The sequence below is a fragment of the Larus michahellis genome, chromosome 13 (genome assembly GCF_964199755.1).
Source record: "Larus michahellis chromosome 13, bLarMic1.1, whole genome shotgun sequence".
NCBI lineage: Eukaryota > Metazoa > Chordata > Aves > Charadriiformes > Laridae > Larus > Larus michahellis.
Window position 1 is genome coordinate 6,451,910 of NC_133908.1, and position 22,841 is coordinate 6,474,750.

The 22,841-nt window shown below is 45.3% G+C and overlaps 3 protein-coding genes across 4 annotated transcripts; all 3 read right to left on the reverse strand.

Annotated features, from left to right (window-relative positions):
- Positions 1-521: 521 nt before the first annotated feature.
- On the reverse strand, positions 522-10,101 carry DDX51 (DEAD-box helicase 51). 2 transcript variants are annotated; one of them, XM_074606542.1, is made up of 16 exons: positions 10,046-10,101; positions 9,497-9,897; positions 8,848-9,089; positions 8,571-8,721; positions 8,191-8,336; positions 7,765-7,836; positions 7,473-7,579; positions 6,836-6,944; positions 6,122-6,267; positions 5,236-5,434; positions 4,467-4,582; positions 4,258-4,374; positions 3,214-3,315; positions 2,676-2,739; positions 2,327-2,461; positions 522-1,465 (listed from the first exon to the last, which is right to left on the reverse strand). In XM_074606542.1, exons 1-16 carry the CDS (start codon positions 10,066-10,068, stop codon positions 1,439-1,441), a joined length of 2,157 nt encoding a protein of 718 aa, XP_074462643.1. In that variant the 5' UTR covers positions 10,069-10,101; the 3' UTR covers positions 522-1,438. The 2 variants fall into 2 exon arrangements, 1 of the variants encoding a protein (XP_074462643.1); XR_012589791.1 differs by having other exon boundaries at positions 867-1,465; positions 3,214-3,661; positions 10,046-10,084.
- Positions 10,102-10,671: 570 nt separating this feature from the next.
- On the reverse strand, positions 10,672-13,648 carry LOC141750658 (macrophage migration inhibitory factor). Its single transcript, XM_074606168.1, has 3 exons — positions 13,204-13,648; positions 11,975-12,147; positions 10,672-11,115 (listed from the first exon to the last, which is right to left on the reverse strand). Exons 1-3 carry the CDS (start codon positions 13,309-13,311, stop codon positions 11,049-11,051), a joined length of 348 nt encoding a protein of 115 aa, XP_074462269.1. The 5' UTR covers positions 13,312-13,648; the 3' UTR covers positions 10,672-11,048.
- A 2,740-nt stretch (positions 13,649-16,388) lies between these two features.
- LOC141750749 (macrophage migration inhibitory factor-like) lies at positions 16,389-21,851 on the reverse strand. Its single transcript, XM_074606420.1, has 3 exons — positions 21,674-21,851; positions 17,361-17,533; positions 16,389-16,616 (listed from the first exon to the last, which is right to left on the reverse strand). The coding sequence occupies exons 1-3, from the start codon at positions 21,779-21,781 to the stop codon at positions 16,550-16,552; spliced, it is 348 nt and encodes a 115-aa protein (XP_074462521.1). The 5' UTR covers positions 21,782-21,851; the 3' UTR covers positions 16,389-16,549.
- Between the last annotated feature and the right edge of the window lie 990 nt (positions 21,852-22,841).

Here is a 22,841-nt window from a genome sequence, read left to right on the forward strand (position 1 = left end):
ACCCAGGCAGGTTTTGAATATCTCCAGAGCAGGAGACTCCACAAGCTCTCTGGGCAGTCTGTTCCAGTGCTCTGGCACCCTCAAAGTTTTTCCTCATGTTCAGATGGAATTTCCTGTGTTCCAGTTTGTGCCCATCGCCTCTTGTCCTGTTGCTAGGCCCAACTGAAAAGAGTCTGGCCCCATCCCCTTGACACCCACCCTTTAGATATTTCTAAGTAGTGATGAGATTCCGCTCTCTTCTCCGAGCTAAACAGACCCAGATCTCTCAGCCTTTCCTTGCACTGCTCATGGGAGCTCACAGCTTTTGCCTAAGACTTTCCACTTCTGCTACTCTTACACCAGCCCAGGCACACGTGCTGTGCAAGAACTGCTTGAGAGAAAAAAGAAGAAAAAAGAAGACACACACTACTTCACTGGTATAAAACAACTCCAGGTTGCTCCTATCTTTAAGAGATGCAACCACCCCTCCTGACATTCCAAGATTCCCAGCCCTTCATTTCGCTCCAATAATGCACTGCTAATGCTAGTGTATATTTATTTTGTTTTACAAAGTAATAAGCCAGAACTGGGACAGTTCTTGCTGAAGGTCTTGGAAGGTAGTTACAGGCTCTAGGTATGCAGTAGCTCTAAGCCTTCTGCCACGGGCAGCTAAAAATATCAGTGGCATGTGTCAAAAACAGATTTATGGCTGACTCCAGTATATTCCTATTAGACATTGGACATTTTAGTCTGCATTAATGCCAATCTAGCACTTAATAATACCTGCTGCTACCACCGGTACTGAATGTTGGAAGGAAACAACGTAGGTAAGAAAATGACAAGAAAGGCACAAGACTATAGAACTGAAAAATCCTTTCAACGCTGTCTCCGTCCCTATACTCAGGAATCTTTATTAGACAGTTTTAAAAATATATATATATACACAGAGTTTATTTAAAAGTTGCAGTTACTTCAGCCTAGAGCAGCTCTTCAAACACGCTTCCACTATAGGTACTGTATAGGTGCTTATGCATTTGCAGATACAGCTGCTTGTGCAGTAACAGAGACATTAGGGGTCCCTGTTCAGAGGCAAGAAGAGCACAGCCCTCACCTTTGGAGACCAGCAGTTCCCTCAGGCCCATGCTCAAGAGTTGTGTAATGACTTCTCTTCACTGGTGGTAGTTTTACATATGCCAGCAGGTTATGATGCAAGGTCCTCTTTAAGGCAGCTGTATCTTAGTGGTTTGTTTTTTGTTTTTTTTTTTTAAACCAGTAAGTGAACTCTGTTCGCAAGTGTCCTTGAAAGGGGAACAAGGCCTGTAATAGCCGACTTCGGATATAATAAGGTTGAGGAGCCAACCACTCAGGGGCCACGTCTCATTGTTACCATGCTGGGTAGTAGTCCATGACCTCAGCAGCTTCAGTGCCATGAAACGCGACCTCCTCAGCTTCAATCCATTCAGGCTCGTTTCTTTGCTCGCTCGGTCTGTTCGAAATTAAAGTTGAAAAGGTGAATGAAGATGCCCCCTGTCTCAGAGTCACACAGAAGGGACTTTGGTGAGTAATGGGACAATTTAATAACCCTTTCTGCCCCAGTTTTCAAACACTGCTAGTCTGCAATTCAAAACCATCATTTTTCAAGGACAGATACTTATCAGGAGTCCTCCAATTACACAGCAGAACACTTGCCCAAATCATACAGCACAGCGTCTATTACGGATCCCTAGTCTACCCATCTGGCAAGTTAAATGCTACCTGGCTTTTGTTTGAAAGCTCTCAAGCTTCCTGCTGGTGTATAAAAGAGGGCCTGCAGAAAATGCTTTCCTGGCTTGGAATGCCCCCAGCGTCTAGTCAGCATGGCTGTAAATTAGTCTTAAAACCGTGTAATGACAAAAGGTTTAATTTCTGCATTTTGCTTGCCTTCCTCTGGGTAGTTGCCAAAATCCCAGCTCCAGAGGTAAAGAGAAAGGGACAACAGAAAAGGAAACACCAGAAATCATAGAATCATTTAGGTTGGAAAAGACCCTTAAGATCAAGTCCAACTGTAAACCTAACACTGCCAAGTGCACCACTAGACCATGTCCCTAAGCGCCACCTCTACAAGGTTTTTAAATACATCCAGGGATGCTGCATACCTTTCTTTTAACAGAAAACCTCTTTCTCCCCTCCTGACCCTTTCTGAGTATTTCATAATGATGCAACCAAAAATGCTGCCTTCACACTGAAATGGAAGTGTCTCAGTTAAAGAAAAGGATCCCAGACAACTAATACTTCTGCTAGTTGTGAGTTGCAATAAACTGTGCAAGTTGTAGTTCCATTTTTTTGTTTTCTTCCCCATTTCAATTACCTTGACTGTCTTCTCAAGCTTACACAGAGCTTCCTCATATCGCTGCACCAAGGGCTTTAATGAGTTGCCTTTCACTGGCTGCTTCTTTACATCTTGGATGCCGGCATCGTTCAACATCCGCAGAAAACGACGTTCCTGCATAACAAAACAGACACAGGAGATGAGACACCCCACTACCTCTCAGCTAGAAAAATGAACGCATTTTGGAAGTGCTGTCTAGTCAGGAAATAACTGAAGCTTCCAAGTCCAAAGCTCACCTGACTGGAAAAGGTGGGAAGTAGTATGAACCTTATCTTCCTTATGCCCCTCCGCACATCCTTATCAAATGAATGCCACACCAATGACATACCTGAATTCTAAGGACCAAGCTGAAAGCGACACCCACTTCTCCTGCACGAGCCGTTCTTCCAACTCTGAAAACAGAAAAATTAGTGTCAAGTCAGTTTAGCCATGTAGTCACTGCCATTATCAGCTCCAAGAGTCTGATTCTGAAATTCTCCAGATTTAAGAAATTCTGATTCTGAGTTTTTTGAGGTTAGCACAAGACTAGCCACATGTTACAAAGGATGAACATCTCCAGGGCTCGTTCACAGCTGCTGACCCGCTGCTGTTTTCCGAACATCTAGAAACGCAAAACTCAATACTGTCCAGGACAGTATTTCTAGCTCCTGTAAAATACATTTTCTATAACAGGGTGTTAGTTCTCTGTTTCAGTACTGCATTACTCTGGTGATGCTATGGGCTTAATTTTGATTAGAAAGCTATTTGCGTATTAAAGTAAACAAAAAATCTAAAGCTAAAAACCCTTTTAAGTGCATGTCACCTTTGCTAAATATTTCAAAGTAAACCAAGCTCAAACATCTTCCTTTTGCTCCTGATTGTCTTACCGGTGAATATATGTCCTGATGAACTGAGGCGCATCATAGTTTATTACATAATTCACTCTTTTAATGTCAATCCCTCGTGCAGTGGCATCTGTGCTGATTAACCTAGGTTTAAATGTATATATAGTCATTTTCATGTTACATCTCTTGCACTGCACACACAAGTAGAACAAGTGAACACAGCACAACTCCGGCTCATCTCTGCTCAAACTGGGCAGCCAGCCCCTGACCTCTGAGCACGACAGCAGCATTGTAAGTCACTCCTCATTGTCACTGGCATTACTAGCTGCTGACAGACTTCCAAGCATCACTACAGGTTTGTCACCTACTGTCGTGCATGAGAAGTTACTGGGTGTTTCCAGGTTCTCCAAGCATGCAACACTAAGCCAGATGGCTCCCATCACACGGGAGGTTACAAACCTGTAAGCTATCTGAACATTCCATAACAGCACTGAATGCAGACAGCGAGGTGCAAAATTCCAGTAGTCAAGGATGAATGTAAACACAGGGTTTGGATAAAAACAAAATACAGAAGATAAGTATTTACTTTCCTCTCAAGAGACACTCCACAGATGCAATCCTATATAGTCACTGAAATCACAAAGCAAACCACACACATGGACAGAAGGTAAACCTGTATGCCAGTCTGATCAGGGATTTCTTTGGTAGGAAGCACTAATACTATATATAGTTCTAGCACCAACACCCATTTTCTTTTAATAAGCGCCAGACCCCAAGCACAGACATTAATATTTTCAGAACTCTGTGTTTGGGCAACTATATGAACAAGCAATTACATTTAGTGCTCGTTATAAAATAACACCCAGAAATTCAGATTACAGCTAGATTAGAACAGGCCAAGTTACATGCAAAGTAAACAATTCAAAAGTCACAAGTCCAAGTCTCACACCCATTCTGTAAGTTGATTCCTGCACACTCTGTTTTACAGAGGACCCCATTTAACTGTGTTCTTGGTTATACCCAGCTTTAGACACTGGAAATAGCCTACATTGGAAGACGTGCAGGGAACTTATTTAAAATGCTCACAGTTGTATTTTTCCTTGTTCAAATTCCTTCATGGTTCTCTGTCTCTCATTTGGAGTTAACCGAGAAGAAAATTCAGCCACAGTGACTCCACCAAAGGCTTGAACAAGCAGGAACAATCTGTAGGTAAACAAGATAGAAACAGCCACTTCATTACCTCTGTAATATTACTTGACAGATACCTACTACAGTGATTTCATTAATAGATTCACCTGTGAGAAGCTTCCCTGGAGTTGGTAAAGCACAACACACGGGTAAACTTCATTTTCAGCATGAAATGCAAGAGGAGCAAAGGCTTGGAATTCAGGTCACAAGGCACATAACATTGCTGCAGTCAACAGGGAAGAAGTTCAGAGACAAAAATTACTTCTTGCCATGGCCATCTTCTCTGAAACCTACTAGATTTCCACAACCTACCTAGGCTTGGATGTTTTGCAACTAACAGCAGCAAAACCAGACCCCACAATGCCACCCCCTTTAGAACAAGTCACAGTCTGGGAGGATAAAACAAAAGGTGGAGATGGGAGACCTGTGCTGTTTTAATGTTCTCGCTCCTCCACAGCGAGTAACAGCATGTGCTGCCTTCTTGTCGACAGGGTAACATGCTTTGAAGTGCGTTATACATATTTGTACAACATGCTTTGAGATGGACAGCTGATTAAGTGCTACTACATTAGTATCACTCCATATCTCTACTCCCCATTGCTGATAAACTTAATTCTGCATGAAGAGAGTTTAATTAGAAAAAAAAAAAAATAAATACAGTCTTATACAAATGAACACTAAATAATGAGAAAACAAATATGCAAAGGTAGAGCTCTCTGGATCATAAATACTCCCAAAACCACTTTTTCCCAGCACCTCTGTAATGCAAAGAATCATAGGAAAGACATAATTGTTTATAGGGTAAAAATATAACTAGAAACTCCACAGTTGAATAAATTATACTTGAAGATTTGTTTAAGAGAACTAATGTCATACCGATAGCCCCTCAGGGAGTGTGTATTTCTTATTAGTATCTTGTTCAGTCTCTGCTCCATCTCCAAGTGTTTTTTTCTCAGAATATACAGATGTGAAGAGGCGAGGCTGGAATAAGTCCAGCTGCTGCAGTTTCTCTGGGTCCTGTGTCAGCGTGGCTGAAAACAGCAGTTTCTGTAAGGGTATCTGAGGATAGCAGGAGCTGAAACAAATAGCACACAAACTGAGCCAAAATCATGACACTCCACAAGTACTTTCAGATGATGTTATGAGGGAAGCAATTAACTCTTTCTGATGCTCTTTTCCTGCCCTGGGCCTTTCCTGTAGGTCCTCTTCCACCCTTGTTTTATGAAGTTCACAGATGGAACTGATCAGCGCTCTCAACTGCACAACCTGCATCTGTTAGCCATGCACACATCCTTGCATCCTAGTTACCCATGTCCTCATTCCAGTCACTTCCTCCCATGGTCACTAATCTCCTCAGTTTCTGGCACACCTCTACCACGCTGTATGTAAACAGCGGCTGCAGATAGATAATTCCAAGAGTTTTCCTTTAAATCTATTACTCTGCTTGCCAGAGGGCATTACTATAGTTACTGTGCAAATGAATCACAGACTTACAATATTTGCGTATTCTTTTGATGCTCCTTTCGTCTTATTGAGGGAAGAATGGAGAATACAATACTTAGGCTTCAGTCTAAAAGACACCCTCTACTATCAGCTGTTCACTGCCTACTTTTTCAAGCTTTGAAAAAGCAGCTTCAGCAGCTATTTCTCAGAGTAAGCAAGCTTTGGGAGTCCCTGTGAGGGGGTACTAGGAAGCAGGGCAGTGGCATCAAAGTGCTGGTGTCTGTACTACCAGTTCAAAGAAATGCATTTGGCAACTTACCTGGCTGCTGTTATAGGCCCTGGTTTCATCCTCTGAAAAAGCATGTTGGAGCCAGAGTCATTTTCCACTTGGAATGCAGCTTTGACAATTTGGTTCAGGCAGTTCTGGTGCATGTCATCGATCATACGGTCAGCTTCATCTATGATCTCAGTTCACAAGGATGAAAACCACTATGTGTTAAATACTGTTTAGCATTAGGCAGCTTTTATTTTCCTTTTGTAATATTATCATTATCAAATGAAGACAGAAGTTTCTACCCCAAAACTGAATTTTGCTTTTGTTTCAGTGGCTCAGCGGCCAGCCTGACACTCACAATACTCCCAAACTCATTTGCACATAAATTCAATCCACATCTCCGAATAAGAAATAAAAATCTCCCTACCCTCAATAAGATTGCAACTATGTCTCTGCACACTCCCATATGGTGGAAGCTACTACACATTGATAATTTACCAACCTTAATTGATAAGGCTTTACTCTGAGTTTGTGTTTGCAAGAGGCTAAGAGAGAAGGGGAAGTGGGTGGATACTTGGGTGTCATGAGTTGGAATAAAACATCTCATCTTGAGACCGCTGCCCAAGCAATCTAGAGCGTAGACAAGGCCCATACAACAGTTCCAACAGAGATATATTTATGTACCATACAAGAACAAAGCAGGAATTACAGCTGCAACAGACATTGCACTAAGATGGGAGACCTGTGGAGCTGACTCACCAGAAAGCGAAGCTGTGTCAGGCTGAATCCCGGGGTCTGGTTAATATGATCTGTGAGCCGTCCCGGTGTAGCCACAATAATATCAGCCAGGCTGCAGTAGCCTGTCACTCTGAAAAAACAAGCAGCCCATCAGTAAGCTTCTCGCTACACCATAAAGCATGTAACAGAGATCCTTGGCAGCAGACCGTAAGATTTTCCTACTTTTCACTTAGCTAAGAAATAATAAAATTCCAATATGCACTTTACTTTGGAAAGCATGCAAAGGCAGTGCTGTACACCAAACCCTCTTTTAAACAAAATGTCATTCTTCATTGCTCTTAAAAAAAAAAAACTTAGTTGCAGCAAAATTCTGTAACAATCATTTGTACCTGTGGGTATAATGTAAACATTTGGACTCTACTCAGCTGGAAAAAAAATAATCTAGTAAAACACCAAAAAAAAAAAAAAATCACAAAAAAGGGGTAGTAGCAGGCACTTTGACAAAGACAGAACAACCAGTTGTCTAGCATATAAACCCACTTTCCAAAATCATTACTGCGTGATGGTGTGATGCAACAGCCTATATTCTGACCTCTGCTTACTGAGATTAAATTGTTTACAATCTCTATAAACCTTATCAAAAGACCTTTTAACCTACTTTTTCTGGACAAGCATCTCCTGCTCCTTTGCAAAAGCTTTCTGGCCAGTAATCAAAACGACCTTCAGACCTGTCCCATCAGTATAAATGTTGAACACTTTACTCACCTGCAGAGAGACAGGCTTTGTTAGCCACAACAAAATCAGTTCTAATAATACTTTCCATTATGCTAACAACATCAAATCCCGACAGGTCTCCAACCTGCTTCACAGAACAGCCAAGCAAAATATTGACTGCACCAGTCTTTGTTGTGGTCCAGTTCCGCTCAGAGAGAAGGTGAAGAGTCACATACCTGTTGTGCTAGTTCTTTGGTGGGCAGAACAACCAGAGCTCGTACCTGGCAAACTACTCGATCTAGCAGAACCTGCAAAAACAAAGGACAAATGAGTCCCTGAAAGCAGCGGGGAAAGATGGGGGTTCTTGTATCTAACCTGGTGAACAGATGGGAGTGACACATCCTCATGGAGTTTTATGTTTCCATTTTACTCCCCTTCCACTCTCCCAACTCCTAATGCTATGCCACTTGTCTGAGAAAAGAAGTGGGATGCTGAGATGAAGGGGACTCATACAGCTCCCTCAGACAGCTCTGAGCTAAAAATCTGCTGCTCTGCAGCCACAGATTCATTGCCTTTTTAGCCTACTTCTAAGTTCAGGTTTCCCTTGAACAAAAGCAACCCCAGAATTTTCCCTACAAATATTTCACTGTGGGGAAACTCACCTGTACTATGGGTATGACAAAAGACAGGGTTTTACCACTGCCAGTAGGTGCTGAGACGCAGATGTCTTTGGGGCGATATCCTCCCTGCCCCATCAAATACCCATTGGATGCACTCCGCAGAACAGCGGGAATCACCTCTGCTTGAACTGAACAAAAATGGAAACAAACGTTAACTACAGAGTTAGCTAGGCTAGAACTACTGTATCCAGAAGAGCAGTAAAGCTTTGAAAGTGAAGGGTTATATATGGTATGATCACTTTGATACATTAAACTTGTTTTTGTTCTATATTTTACTTCACTAACTACATAAAATATACAGCAACAGACTGCAGGAACTACTTAAGTCAGTTTAGAAAGACACAAACACAGTACCAAGATACCTGGAAAAAAGGACTCTATCCCATTCATTTGCAGCTTTTTCAACAGCCTGGGATGAATTCCTGGGACATCTCTGATTGGAACTAAATTATCTTTGATACTTTTTTGCACTAGTTTGGGTTGAGCAAGCCACTGTGGTAAGAAGGGCTGAACCTGGGGTGGGGGAAAAGAGAATAACAAAGCATTTCTGCTGTCAAACAGGCAATACTATACATGAAATAAGCTGGTAAGATGCATGTTGCTTCCTGACCATAATCAAAATTCAGTCAAGCTAGTTACCTTCTGCACTGGCTTTGTGTCGTAGTCTCCAAGAACCATCAAACTGGAAGGTGGAGGATTTGCCTCTTCTGAGGCTGCTAAGGACAGCTCTTCCTTTCTGGTTTGATCACCTTCAGCTCTTCCACTGTTGTCTTTCTTCTTTGCTTCAGCTCCCTCTGTTTCCTCATCCCTTTTCTTCCTTTTAGAAGACTTATTATTAAGGTTGCTTCTGTTTTCCTGTTGGCTGATGTCTTCTTCAGAATCTGGAATTTAGGTAACAGGAGTACAAAGCTACAGGTCAGAATGTGCTACGGAAAAGGGATGTAAGGAACGTTTTACAACGTAAGACTTAAGCAACAACTTGTAAGCTCCTCTGTCTTCCTAAATCCAATTGCAAAGGCAAAACATTGCTTTGTTGGTACGGAGGCAACTGACGACTGGGGTGACATGCTTCTCTCCTTCCCTTATGCTAAACTAATCCTCGAAGTTTGCAATATGGGGCTTTCCTCTAAAAAAAGGAATTACTTTGGGAATATATTAAGCAGAGGAAAACAAAATTTACCACCGGTTAAATTCCGAAAGTTACTCAAAGGGCAACTCGTTTCTACTTTTCTGTTGAGAACCGTTGACCACAACGAACTGAAATCCTATGGCCTTGGTTTATCCTTACCTGCTTCAGTCTTCTCGTGTGGCACTTTTGACTTTCTTCTATTCTCTTTTTTGTTTTTCGATGGAGTGTTGCCATCTGCTGCCTCCTCACCATCTGCCCTTTCCTCAGAAGAGCGGCCAGGCCCTTGATTCTTCTTTTGCTTCTTCTGCCGCTGCGCGCCGGCCTGCTCTTCGCTCTCCCCCTTCCTCTTCCTTGCCCCTTCCCCACGTTCGCCCCCGGGGCTCAGCCCCGCGTCGCCTGGGCCGGCTCCTCCGCGGAGATCCCCTTCCCCTCCCTCGGGCCGCGCCTCCTGCTGCTGCTTCTTCAGCTGCCGGGCCTTCGCCTGCTGCTGCAGCCGCTCCAGCAGGACCCGAGCCCGCTCCTCGGCCTCGGGCCCCTCCTGCTCCTCCTCCCCGCCGTACCTGAAACAGCCCAGACAACAATCTCCTCAGGCACAGCCTGCCCAGCCCCCCCAGCTCGATTCGGGGCCGCGGCAGGACGCCGGGGCGCAGCTCCCGGGGCCGGGCCGGGCCGAGCCTGGAGAACGGCAGCACCCAGGGCAAGCGGTACCTGTTGATGCAGAAGAGCGCCATGGCCACGCCGCGCCGCCCGGGCGCACGGAGATGACGTCAGCCGAGCACGCGGGGCGGAAGGCTCCAGAAGGCGCAGGGGCGGGCGCGCGCCGCCTGCCGGCAGGGGAGGGGCAGCGCCGCGCGCGCGCGCGCGCCCCCTGAGGGGAGGGCTGGGGAAATGGCGGCTGAGGGGGGGAATGGAGGGGGCAGCGCGGGAGGAGGAGGAAGGCCGGGGAGGGAAAGGCTGAGGGGAGAAAGGCGCCTCAGTCGCGGCCGCCCCCAGCCGGAGCCTATCCCTGAGACACCGAGGCGCAGGAGAGCGCAGCATCGCTGTGGGACGGCCTAGCAGGTGGCACAGAGGCTCACCGCGGCAGCCACGGGCCCCAGCACAGCTCCCCTAGCACTGGGGGCCACCCCTGGCTGCCTAGAGGGCAGCATAAGCAACGTGGACAGCAGCATTTCAACTTGGTGAGCAAAAGCCCTTCTCCCTCACTGCTACGTTGTTAGAGGAAAGCCTCTCCGAAGCAGCAGGCACAAGGCTGGCCCAAGGACTGCTTCTGCTGTGGCAAAGGAGGACACAGCCAAAAGAAACTCAGAGCAACAAGAAGCCCTGAAGGTACCTACAGCAAGGTAAAAAACGACCCTGGAGCGCTGTCAGGCATCTGCCACTCAGTCTAAGTGTACAGTGAAATACACACCTAGAAATGGAACCAAACCCAAAGTGTTCCCTTCATTTGCTTCAGCAATCAGAGCGAGATACATTTCCAATCGCCAAGCTGCCAAAGCCTACGCCACACAGCTTACTTCTAAATCTTTATTTGTTTTCTACACAAAGAAAACAGAGGAATGTTGAAGCAGCAATATTTAAACACGCTAGCAGGGAGCCATCAATCTGTGAGAGTGCACAAAATGCAACACAGGGCCATCTGTGCGGTGGTCTCTGCAAAGGGGCAGAAGGAGGGTAGGGCCAGGAGCAGCCTTTTCAGACAGACAGGAGAGCTCTACGCAAAGGTGGAACCATTCCAGCCCACGTTGGCAGCATTCATGTCGAAGTAGTTGATGTACACCCTGCAGAAGACATACAGGAGACACAAACAATAACCTTATTAACTCATTTATATAAGTAATGAATGAGGCAAGGACAACAGGACACTGGACGGTGCTTCCTGTTCCCCAGAAGAAACGTCAAGCTTCATTTTTACTGAAATCTAGCTAACTTCTTGGGCAGAGCCTCCAACAGTCAATATTCACTGGAATACCTGGAACTCTACTTTTTTCTTTTTTAAAAAAATATAAACTCTTCTCCAGTCAGGGTCTGTTCAGACACCAGACAGCTTTTGGTTAGCAGCCTGTAAAGAATTTCCGGAGATCAAAACCCTTTGTTTTCAAGCACTGCAGTCTTTCACACGTGTCGGACAGACACACAGACTTATGAAAGCCAAGCAGGCCCTCAGGGCTGGCTCTGCTCTTCTCCCTTCCAACCCCAGCACATCAGTGCCAGCAGGTTCTTCCCATCCTTCACCGCTGCACCAAACACTCTCCTAAGGCCCTACAGCCTGCAAGGGAGCTGTTCACAGCCTGCTGGTTTCTACTTTGCCTGTCAGCTCCAGCCTGTTATTGCTCTTCCCTTGTGCTTTCAGCATCGTCTCTCCAGAGAACAAGGCATCACACCTCAGAGGCAAAAGGCACGCTGTACAGCTTTGTCAGTCCTCCGGGATTTTTCCCTACTCTGAGAACAGGAAGCCATTTAACAGAAGGTGCAGGCATCAAACTCCTAACTGGACATGAAAACTCAGCAAATGATCATTTTGTATTTTCTCAAATACATCGGCTTATTCCTGACTTTTTTGTGTTTTTAAATGAACTTTTCAAAGCAGTTTCAGAGAGCCAGATAAACAAGGTTAATAACATCATGTTCCAGCCTTACCTGTCTGCAGATACATGCAAGTGCTTAGAGATCAGATCACACAGGAGTTTGGTGTAAGTCTTGTTCTGCTGCCCTCCTATTTTGCCGATGCTGTAAAGGCTGCAGAGCGCGCAGGGATCAGTGGAGCCCCCGAAGGACATCATCTGATCAGGTATGATGTGCACAGCTATGTACTGTGATAAGAGAACAAACAGTTACAGGATATCTAACCTTCCCTCTCCTGATGCAAACTTGCTTTAGGTACCGACTTTAAACAGCGCAGTTGTGTGCTGTATTGTGGCCCAGGGCTGGGGCCAGGCAGCACACCAGTGTGGCCCTCTGCACCCTTCGGAGGCTGCAGCCCACATGGGTGGTGTGGCAGGCGTGCTGCAGGGATCCCCCAAGCTGGCTCTCAGCTTTAGGAACGAAGGTTGTGTTTGTGCAAAGCCTCGGGCGAGATGGGTACTCCTGCAGGTAGCACTGCTCCTGCACAGGGCAAAGAGCACATGGCAGGAGATAAAGGCCTTATTTGCGTGCCAGAATTCACACCCTCAAATCACTGACTAAGCCACCCGGCCTGTCTGGGAGCCTGGCTGCAATTCAGCCTTATCAGGCTTTGACTTCTCAGGCTACAGCAGTCTGTCCCAAGAGGGGCAGTATCCGATTCTGCGATAACCGGGAGCATTCCGGAGGAGAGCTCCCATATCTGTTACTCCGCTTTGCCAGCGACCCGCCAGCCTGGGAGCCACCAGCCCCTTCTACCAAACGCACCGCTGGCCCAGCTCCGCGCCTGAAATCCCGGCTCCCGGGCACAAGCACAGACAAGTCTCCGGTGATTTGGCTATTCGAGCATCGCCCTTCTTGCGGGCCAGGCTGTCGCACCGGCTGGGCGGGCCCATGGCCTCCGGGAGCCGCACGGCCTGGGGACGGACTGCAGCGCAGACGGAGGCAGCGGGAGGCCCGCGCGCCGCGCCGCGGCTCCCTCGGAGGGCTGCTGGGAGCGGGGGATGAACGGGGAGAGGCCTGTTCGCCCGGAGCAGCGGGGCCCGCAGTCACGTTGTGCCCGCAGCCGTCCCCGTGGGCGGCCGCGGCCCCTCCGCCCCGGGTGAGCGAGAGAACGGGCACAGCCCCGCGGCCGCTCCGCGCGGGCCTCCCCACGTGCTCGCCCCATCCCGGGGAGGCTCTAGCTGCCGCCGGGCCGCGGCCCTCCGCCTCGGGCAGCACCAGCCCCACCACCCGCCCCTCCTCACCTGCGCGGGCTTGCCTGTGGCCTTGGCCAGCTGCTGGGTGAGGTCGCCCAGCAGGCTGTCGGGCACGGCGTCCTTGCAGACGTTGGTCTGGATGGCGAACATGGGCATGGTGGCGGCGGCAGGGGGCGGCGAGGCCGAGAGCGGAGCGGCGCGACGGGACCGGCGGCGGGAGAGTGGAACGAGGCGGCGACGGCGGCGGCGCTTTTAGTGCGCGCGGGGCCGCGCCGGCCTTAAAGGGGCCGCGCCCGGCGGGGCGGGGGAGGCAGCTGGCGGGGAGGCGGCCTCAGCAGTCCGCTGCCCTTGCTGCTGTTTATGGCTCCCCCCCCTTTCCGCCGTTATTCCAGTGCTTTGTTACTACCATTGTGCGTTTTTTGAGGATATGTTGTAGGCTCCTCTCCGGAGCTGCCTGCTGCCACGCTGGGCAGTTCATACATAACCTGGTATCAGCGCATGTGGTACTACCGCTGTAGCACTGCCACTGGATTTTGCAGGATAAGAGCCAAAAAGAGCTACAGGCCCTTAGCTTGGCGGTTGCAAAAAGGGATACTAAACCTGGCTCTAAAGGAAATTTTTTTCTTTTGCAAAATAAATGCACCTTTGCACATTTTTGTTTTAATTTTTGCATAGCTTTAACACAGTGTAAGCTGAAGTGACAGACTTGGTGGCATGTTAATTATTCTCTGATATTTTTCAGTCAAATTGAAACATATTACTCCTCAGCGTCCTCATTTTCATATAGTAATTTTCTACTGGATAAAGGCAGAAGTGATCTTTTTTTTGCTAAGAATTGAAATGGTGCGTGTCTATTCGGAAGTGAGAGGCGGCCCGAGGGATGAGCCTTCTGCTGGGCTGTGTGATGCGATGCACGTAGGCTGCAGAGGGCACGGCTCACTGCCGTAACTGTGGCAGAGCTCTGCTGCGCTGCTTGAAATGACTCATAGGAAGATTAGGGAGAATCAGGCCCAGAGCCCTCTCCATGCAGGCATTTTACACAGAGAAATCAAGCACGTGTTCATTTTTAACAAAGTCCCAGCACTGCTGCTGCTGCTAGAAGGCTTGACCATACATACACGTTACACATGTGAACACAGATAGCCCTGAACAAAGAGTAAGGGATGGTATTGTATGGGAACGCTTTGGAGTGGCACAGGCTGCAACACTGAGAACTGGCAGGACTGCAGCATTTATTTTAAGTGCTCAACAGTGCTATTAAGAACTTATATCAGCTCCCTGCCATTGCATAGAGCCAGTTATTCCTCTCACGTTCCTGCATCCCAGAGTTATTGCGTTGAGGTGGGGTGGGAATTGTGGCACCACCACTGTGCTTGCTCTATGGCCTGCCAGGCCCAAAGTGGTAGACCACAGCCATGCTGCTACACAAAGGAGAGACATCCACAGTTTCCTTCTCCTTTGCCCTCTTGCCTAAGGAAGAAGCAGTGCATACATTTTCATAGCTTCTAAAGATTCGGTTTTCAAAGTTAACCAAATACCAGTGTACTTGTGCACAGCCCTCCCTCAAGTGATTGCTCCACACACATGCACTCATAATACATTTTCTGGTTAAATAGCATCTGTTTTAAAACACAAGTGCCTGTAATTAAAATACAAACAATGAAGAAATATGTAAGAGTAAAAAAAACCAAAAGGTAAAATGTTTTACCAAAATATACCAAGAGCATTCTAATGATATGCCAGAGGCAAAGAAAGCTTTTACATTCCCTATTAGACAGTATAAGGAGGTGGTCTTAATTGTCCTTGTGCCATGATGTAATTTAGGAACACACGTTTCAGGATTTGGATGCTCTGAGAATAACCCTGAAAGCATCTAACATAGAAGGGTTTCAGAAGATATGTGGATCAGGCTGAAGCCTTTTGTGGAGGCTGACAGCAAATAGCATGGCTGGGGTATTCACCAGTTGCAGTTGTACGTACCCAGCTGCCTCACAGTCAAAACCTGAGCACAGAGCAACAGGACCAGGGAGGAAGAACCAGGAGAACATCAGAGAATGCTGGTGCTGTGGCTCTAAGAACAGGAAGAGGCAGCATTCTTTGAGCAGGCAGCTCTATGAAGAAGGCAGATTGATTTCCGGAGAAGGAAACTGCCTTCCCATGGGAGATCCTGCTGTGTTTAGGGGCTTCCTAGCCATTCTCCACAAGCAATTCTGCCAAAAGGCTAGCTACCTACCTCATACCATCCTCCTTGGGCAGCTCTGCAAGGCATTAAGTGGAATGAAAAATATTTAATACAATATACTGTATTTAGATGCTAAGTAGCGTGTTGCTTCATTGGCTGTGCTGCTTTGATTCACCAAAGCAGCTTTCATTTGTTATCTCAACAAAGCATCTTTGCAGGTTGAGGTACAGGCTTGTATTGAAAGACTGTGGCTGCAAAGCAAAGCTGTGATAGGGACAAAATGGGATGTTCACAATAGAGCTCAGAAGAGGGGTGAGAGGGCTTTGTTCTTTCAGAAAAAAAAAAAAAAGTCACAATATAGCTAATTTCAGAGATTCCAGAAACAGGTCTGTTTTACTTTTTTCTTTTTCACTTTGGAAGCAAATGCTCTTATTTGACCCAGGGCTTGAATAATAAATATTTATATGGAAATCTTCCTTTTGTAAGTAATTCCTTACTTTGGCCTCTGGGAATGGCTCACTGTGCCTCTGCCTCATTTTGAGCTGTGCTCTAATCTTCACTGTCACTGCAAGTTGTTCAATGGCTGAAGAGGGGAGGGCAGAACAGTGAACCGTGTTTTTTTCCACTTACTCCCTCTGCCTATCCTGAGCCCTGGAGGACTCTTGCAGCATGAGTTTTTCCTGTTAAGCAGATAGAGGCCCATGTGGTGTTAAGATCTGGTCTGCAATCCATCCATTTTAAATAAGAGACGATCATGTCTTTCCTCCTTTTGAAGAGAGGGCCGTATGCCACATTGATAGCCACATCTATTGACTTAAACATAAGTATATTTTGAAATCAGGTCAACATAGCTGTATTTACATTTGGCCAGGCTATCCAGCATGAACAGGGCAAAGGCATACCCAAATGCTATCTTCACATAAAGAACAGAATTGTTTTTAAAAAAGAAAAGCTTCTGTTAATAGTATTTCAAGAAAGAATTTTTCCATCTCAACCACAGACCTTTATAGAATAACAAGACAGCATCACGCATAAGGCTCCTGCTGGATTTTTATTTTTATTTAAGCAGCAGATAAAATATTAAACAGCAGCATGTAGCAGTGACTAAGGTACCACTGCCTTTTGCATTTGTGCCAGATACCGGTAACATGTCTGGAGCTGCAGTGCTCAAAAGCCACGTTCAGGAGTAAGCTGTTACCACCCGAGGGCACCTCAAGCAAAGGTGGTGCTGTTCCAGCCTACGTTGCCAGCACTGATCTCAAAGAAGCTGACATAGATTCTGAAAGGGAAGACAGACACCGTTAGCTGCTGCGCACAGAGTGCTGCAGGCTGGCTGGGGTGTTCCTGCAGCAGGACACACACAGCCACACTGTAGGCTGACCCCCAGGGCTTCACACTTCTCAGGCCTGCACTGCATCTCAGCGAGTTACAATTTCCTTTTGCAAGTTCTGGCAGGCATGTTCGAGGATTGTGTGGTGTGTGTGTGATGTTTCCCCCCCCCCCCCCCCCACTTTAAGGCCTTGTGTACTTGCATTCTGGAGTTCTTGGTATTTTTCTACTTCTTGTTTTAAGGAGATCTCAGGATGCTGTGTTTTATTTACAGTCATTTCTGTAACAGATATGTGTACCTTCAGGAAAAGGACTTGAAATGCTTATATATAAGTGGAAGCTTTTGTAGTAGACCTCCACTTGTACCCCACAGGCAGTAGGGAATTGTTGGTACACGTTACTAAGTTATCAATTTAATTAATCAAGTTATCGTGTCTGTACCTGGCTCTTGTATATACGTGCAGTGCCTGAGCCTCCATCATTTTAACTAAAAGATATTTTACTGCTTCTGGGCATTGGCTTTGCAGCTTGTGCACTTGCTCCTTTCCTCTTTTTAATTGGAGAGTTGCTCTATTGACTTGGCATTTAGCCTCTTCAAGTAGAAAGTTAATAGAGGAAGAAAGGACAGGTCTGGGATTAATAGCTTTATCAGTCTGTGGAAAGTCATGTCAGACAAGTTGCTGTACAAGCTCACCTGTCAGATGGTATTTTCAGCTGTTTGTTCAGCAGGTTGCAAAGCAATTTGGAGTAGACCTTGTTCTCTTGCTCCCCTATCTTGCCGATGCTGTAGAGAAAGCACATAGCACAGGGGTCTGTGGAGCCACCAAAGGACATCAGCTGGTCAGGAGATACTTGTACTGCTAGGTACTGTTACAAGAAGAAAAGAATATTACTCTCATTTGCCATGTTAGAAGAGTTTTGAAAATCCAGGAGGGTATTTTTGTACCTAAACTGCAGTGAAAATATATGCATGCCTGTCAGTTACACTTTTGAAGTTCTGCTATGTGTACTACATTGCACTTCCAGACTTCCTAAATATTTTCCTGCAAGTCACAAAGATGAGAAGGTGTGAAATCCAATCACATTCCCATGACATACCATTTGGGAACAAGCACTACCATCATAATTCTTTCATCTATTGCAGAATGGCTGTATTCTTAACTAAAAATACTAGCAGCACGTAAAATTTAAAAAAAGAGAGCAAGCAGAGCCAGGTGCTCAGAGATGCTTTTCACTACTTACCAAAACACAAATAGTTTCACTGTTGTTCTTTAGTTACTCTGCGACAAAGATCCTTCCCTGCCTGCTGTCTTGCAACCTTCAATCCCAGTGTGCCAATTACATACAGAAAGATGGGGATGCTCAGCCCAGGTACACTGTTGGAAGGAGGACCCTGCAATATCAGCTTTGTTGACTTTGAATTTTGGGTAGAAAGTTCAGATGCTGCGAGAGCTCAGTGACCTGCGGTACCTACAGAACCTCCTCTGAACCACCGGTCTCTCCGTGCCTGTGTGGGAAGGCTGGGTGCCAGTGGGGGTGTGCAATTGCATTGCTGTCACCCTACGTTCCAGAGAGATTTTGCACCTCACTGGCTCCTGCCGCAGTCTTCACTGCTGAGGTAAATGTGAACTGACACAGCAGAGGTTTAAATCAACATCCCCTTCATTAAACAAAATACAGCCTAATCCTACTTTTGTCCTTGATAGCAGGAAAAATAGAATAAAGTATCTATGTTAATGACCAGCCTGCAATTTTCCCTGCTACTAATACACAGTGTCAGATCCACACACTGGGGAATCCAGGGATCAGTTCCTTTGGCATCCATCTGGCTTCTGTTCTTACCCACGTTTATTAGCAGCGCATCATTGGAACTCAGCAGCAATTAACCCTCTTGGTAAAACAAGCTAGCCTGTGTACTAGGAGTTGTCTAGTTAATTAGCCTTTGCCATCATTTACAGCTTGTTTGGGGACATGGTGCATCAGACCACAGCAGTATAGGATAAGCCAAAGAGATCCTGCTGAAGTACCAGTTGCTTGGCTCTGTTCTCCCCTGGCTGGATACCTTATGGTCTCAACTTTATGCCAAATGTAGGTACATATATGCCTTTAACATTTACCCTGGAAGCAGATTATTTTTGCAAAAAATAAAATCAGTTAGCATTATTTTCTTCTAGAGCAGTTTGAAACAGTTTTTGCAGTAGAAACAAACCTATTTGATTAAAAATAAAAATCAGTATTTTTTTCAAATGGTACTATTTCCTGCGAGAGGAAGGCTCTGCATTCCAGCCCATCCTAATCCTTTCCTTCTTTCTGTGTTATAACTAAGAGACTCTCCCTTTACTATTGCCTCCGTTGTCATGAAAAGCTTGCATGTCCTCTTCAAAAAATCTCTTTGTTGTTCCCTGTATACTTCTAAGTCCCATTACGTATCCCTTCCACACTGCTGCACAAACCTGTTCCAGCTGCGTCCCAGCCCTGGCCTCTAGCTTTATATTTGGGAGCTGTTATGCAAGAACCACCAGCTGACACACCAATATCCTCCCCCTCTTCCTCCCCAACAGCAAGTATTTGTTTGCTAGATTGATAAAAAATGGTGGGTTTTTTTGAAGAGGAATAGAACAGATCAGTTCTACATAAGAATTTCATTATATTACTGCATGTGTTGGGGAAAAAAAAAGAAATGAATTACTCTTACTCCCATTTACAGTTAAGCCTGCTTTCTGTGGAGACAAGGCTTATACAAGCCCAAAAAAATGCTTCTGACTATTCCCTCAGATATGAACTCTGGTTAAATTTGGCAGAATTTGAAACGTGAATTCCTACATGTTTGATGAGACTGGTTGATTGCAAAGAGCTCCATTACTGTCCCTAGAGAAGAGGGTCCCCTTTATCAGGCAAACAATCTACCTGGAAGAAGCAGAATAGAACCAGGTTTCTCCAGGTTGATTGGCTTTTTAACTCTACATCAAATCAATTTGATGAGAACATCTAGATGCATGTGACCGTCTTTGAAGGTCTACAGCCATACAACAACAAATAGAAGTATTCTAACTATCATTGCTGAACTGAGAATTTCAAATTGGTCAAAGAAATGTCAGTACTATTAACCATCCCACCACTGGTGGGATCCATAGCACAAATCCAATGTAGAACCTCACTGGAAGTCACAGCAACTTTTAAGATTTTCCTCCAAGAACTGGCTGAAATTTTGCTGCAAGCGAAGCTGGCTTCTTCCTGCCTTAGGCCACTGAGGAAGAAAAAAAAAAAGTTCCCATCTCTTCAATGACAGCTTCCCTCTTCAGCCTTCTCTCCTAGAAGAGACAGAATGTCTGTTGATCCTTGCATTATCTTATTTCTTTAGTGTTTTTCCTTTGGTGCATCTCTAATCTGCCTACCTCTTTCTCAAAGTGAAGGGCCTGAGGCTAGATGGAGTACTCCTGCTGAGGCTTACTTCCACCTTGTACACAACAAAAGTGAAATTGCCCCACTCCAAAGCATTGTCTTAACTCTTATTCATATTGTAACCCATAATAGCTCCCCAGATCCTTTCTCCTTTAATGAACTATTCTTTGTCTTTTGTGTAGTTTGACTTATTAATCAGCTATTGAAAGAAAGCTTCTTGTCTTGAGATCTTACTATCTTCTTGAATTCTTACCATCTCCTGCACATACAAGCTATTGTCATCTGCACATCTCAGTCTAGAGAGTCATTACTAGAAGTGTTGGCTAGATCTGAGCATAGGACACTACTGTGGGACTGTTTAAAATGTGCCTGATTTTGACAAAACCATGCCAACTGCTCAGAGTTTTCTTCCTACCATTTTCAAGACATTCCAAAGTTTGTCCTAATATTTTCAGATATCCCGCTTGTTTTTTAACTTTGGGTCTATTTTTCCACCTTCTTCCCTTCTCAGTACACTTCCACCTGTGGCAATCATAAAACAGTTGCTAAGGGGTTCATAGATCTCTGTTGCCATTTTAAGCAGAACAGGGTGACTACTATTTCAGAGCACTTTGTTTCCATGAAGAGCAAAGATCTGCTCAAGAACTTCAGGTGTCCCAGTGGGCAGATAAGTTTGCTGGAAGCCCTAAAAATCCTTTCTGTTGGCACCAGAACTTCATTCTTTCCAGGGTTTCAAAGCATCACTGCCGAAGTGAAATAAGAAACATTTTCTGAAAACACTCATTTGCTAGCGAATACGTAGAAAAGAACTTCACCAAGCTGCTAAAAATCTATAGCTGACTCAGTTAAGTTACTGCTGCTACAGCAACTGAGTAGCTCACATTATAAAGCTCTACATAGAAGCTTTCACTTTGTTTTTCATATTCATCAGCAGTCTTCAGTAAACAACTGATAGAGTGACTAGTGACCTTCCAAGATTAATTAAGAAAATAAAAGCCTTATAAGACCCTTCATGACAGTATTTCAGTACTTCACCTCAGTAGCATATTGCCATGGTGTTTGCAGGTAGAAATCCCCCAGTCTGGTAACAAAACCAGCAGGTAGCTGGTTTCCACTCTGGTATTTTGACTACAAGTAGCAGGACATCACATAGGTATTTTTGCTAGATGTCCAGGTAAACTGAATGCCTTACTTTTTTGTTCAGCTGTAACCACTAGGCTACAGGCAACTTGGTGGCAGATAACAAGCACATATGCAGCAGGACCCAGCAAGGAAGTTAGAGAGTGAGGCTGCTTTCAGTCAGTGAGATTCTTGAGAGGTATTCACAGAGATACCTGCATATACATACTCACACACATCCAGTGTCTTGACTTGCACAGAGACCTACATGGAATACCATACCATCATACACAAAGCTAGTTTAAATACTGAAAGTGTTTCAAGACCTCAACACAGCTAAGTTACAGCAAACAAGTATTTGACATTCGTACAGAGAGAAGACTAGTGAGTCATTAGGTATATTAGTTTATAGAGGCTATCACTGAGAAATAGCTCATTGTATAGGCACAGCTGACTAAAAGAAAACATTTGAGCATCTGGACTTACCTGTGCTGGTTTGCCCATTGCTTTTGATAACTGCTGGGTGAGCTCCCCTGTGAAAGACTCTGGAACTTTATCCTTGCTTATATTTGTGTTAACAATGAACTCGGGCATCTTTGGATCACGAGAGGGTTTTCTTTCAGCTTACCTTGTTCACAGCTTTGCTTCTAAGTCACCTGCAAGATAGCTTACCCCACTATGCTATTAAGCACCTCAGGAGCCTTTAAATAGTCAGTGGCACCTTCCTCATGTGCACCTGAGGGTTGGGAGTGCCTCGGGAGAGGCGAGGCTGCCTGTGCCATCTGCAGGCTCCTGGCTGCTAATGCAGATAATCCATGTACAGCTTTCCTAGGCGGGGAAAGTTGGTTTTTTGCACTCTGGAAATCAAAGCATCCAAAATGACACTTCATATTTGGGTACAGCCTGATCGTGAAAACCAGTGAAAAAGCAAGTGTTTCAGGGAGTGTTTGAAAGTGAGAGAAATATAATGTGCCTCTTTATGCAAGTCTTATAATTATTAAAAAAATTTAGATGGACGCCTCAGTTGTGAGGTCTGGGACTCTTTCTGTGGAACAGACCGTAACAGAAAAGCCCCAGTAGCGCATGTTGTGAGACCTTCCCCGAACTGTGCCTAAGTCATGACAAAGATGCCTTAAAATCAGGGTCTTGATTTTCCACTGTGGTGAGCACTGCATTCTACATACTCAGAGGAGGCTTGTTTTCGACTTGCTCCTTTGTTGTGCAAGTAGTCCCATAACAGTCAACAGGATCTCCTGAGAGACAGGAAATCCACAGACTTTCTGAAATGAGGAGGTTTTATCCAGAGTGGAGTATGTGGCAGAGCTGGGATGAGTTCTCTTTGCTACCTAGTAGAATCTTACAAGAGACAAGTGATTTAGAGTCATATGGCATTTGGTAGGGGGTGTTTGCAGTGAGATGTGTGTGGGGAAAGCAGGTTGAAAATGCTGATGGGGATAAAATAAAAGTTTTGTTAAGCTCTCCATGTTAAAGGTAATGGGTCTCTTTATGCTCAGTAGTTTCTGTGAATTAAGGACTTTTCTATTCACTGCATTCCCCAGCCTGCGGAAAAGAGGGAGAGCTTTCTATAGCTTGCACTGAATGCTTGTACTGCAACTGTGTAATTTAAACAAATACTTTTAAATGGAGAAAACCT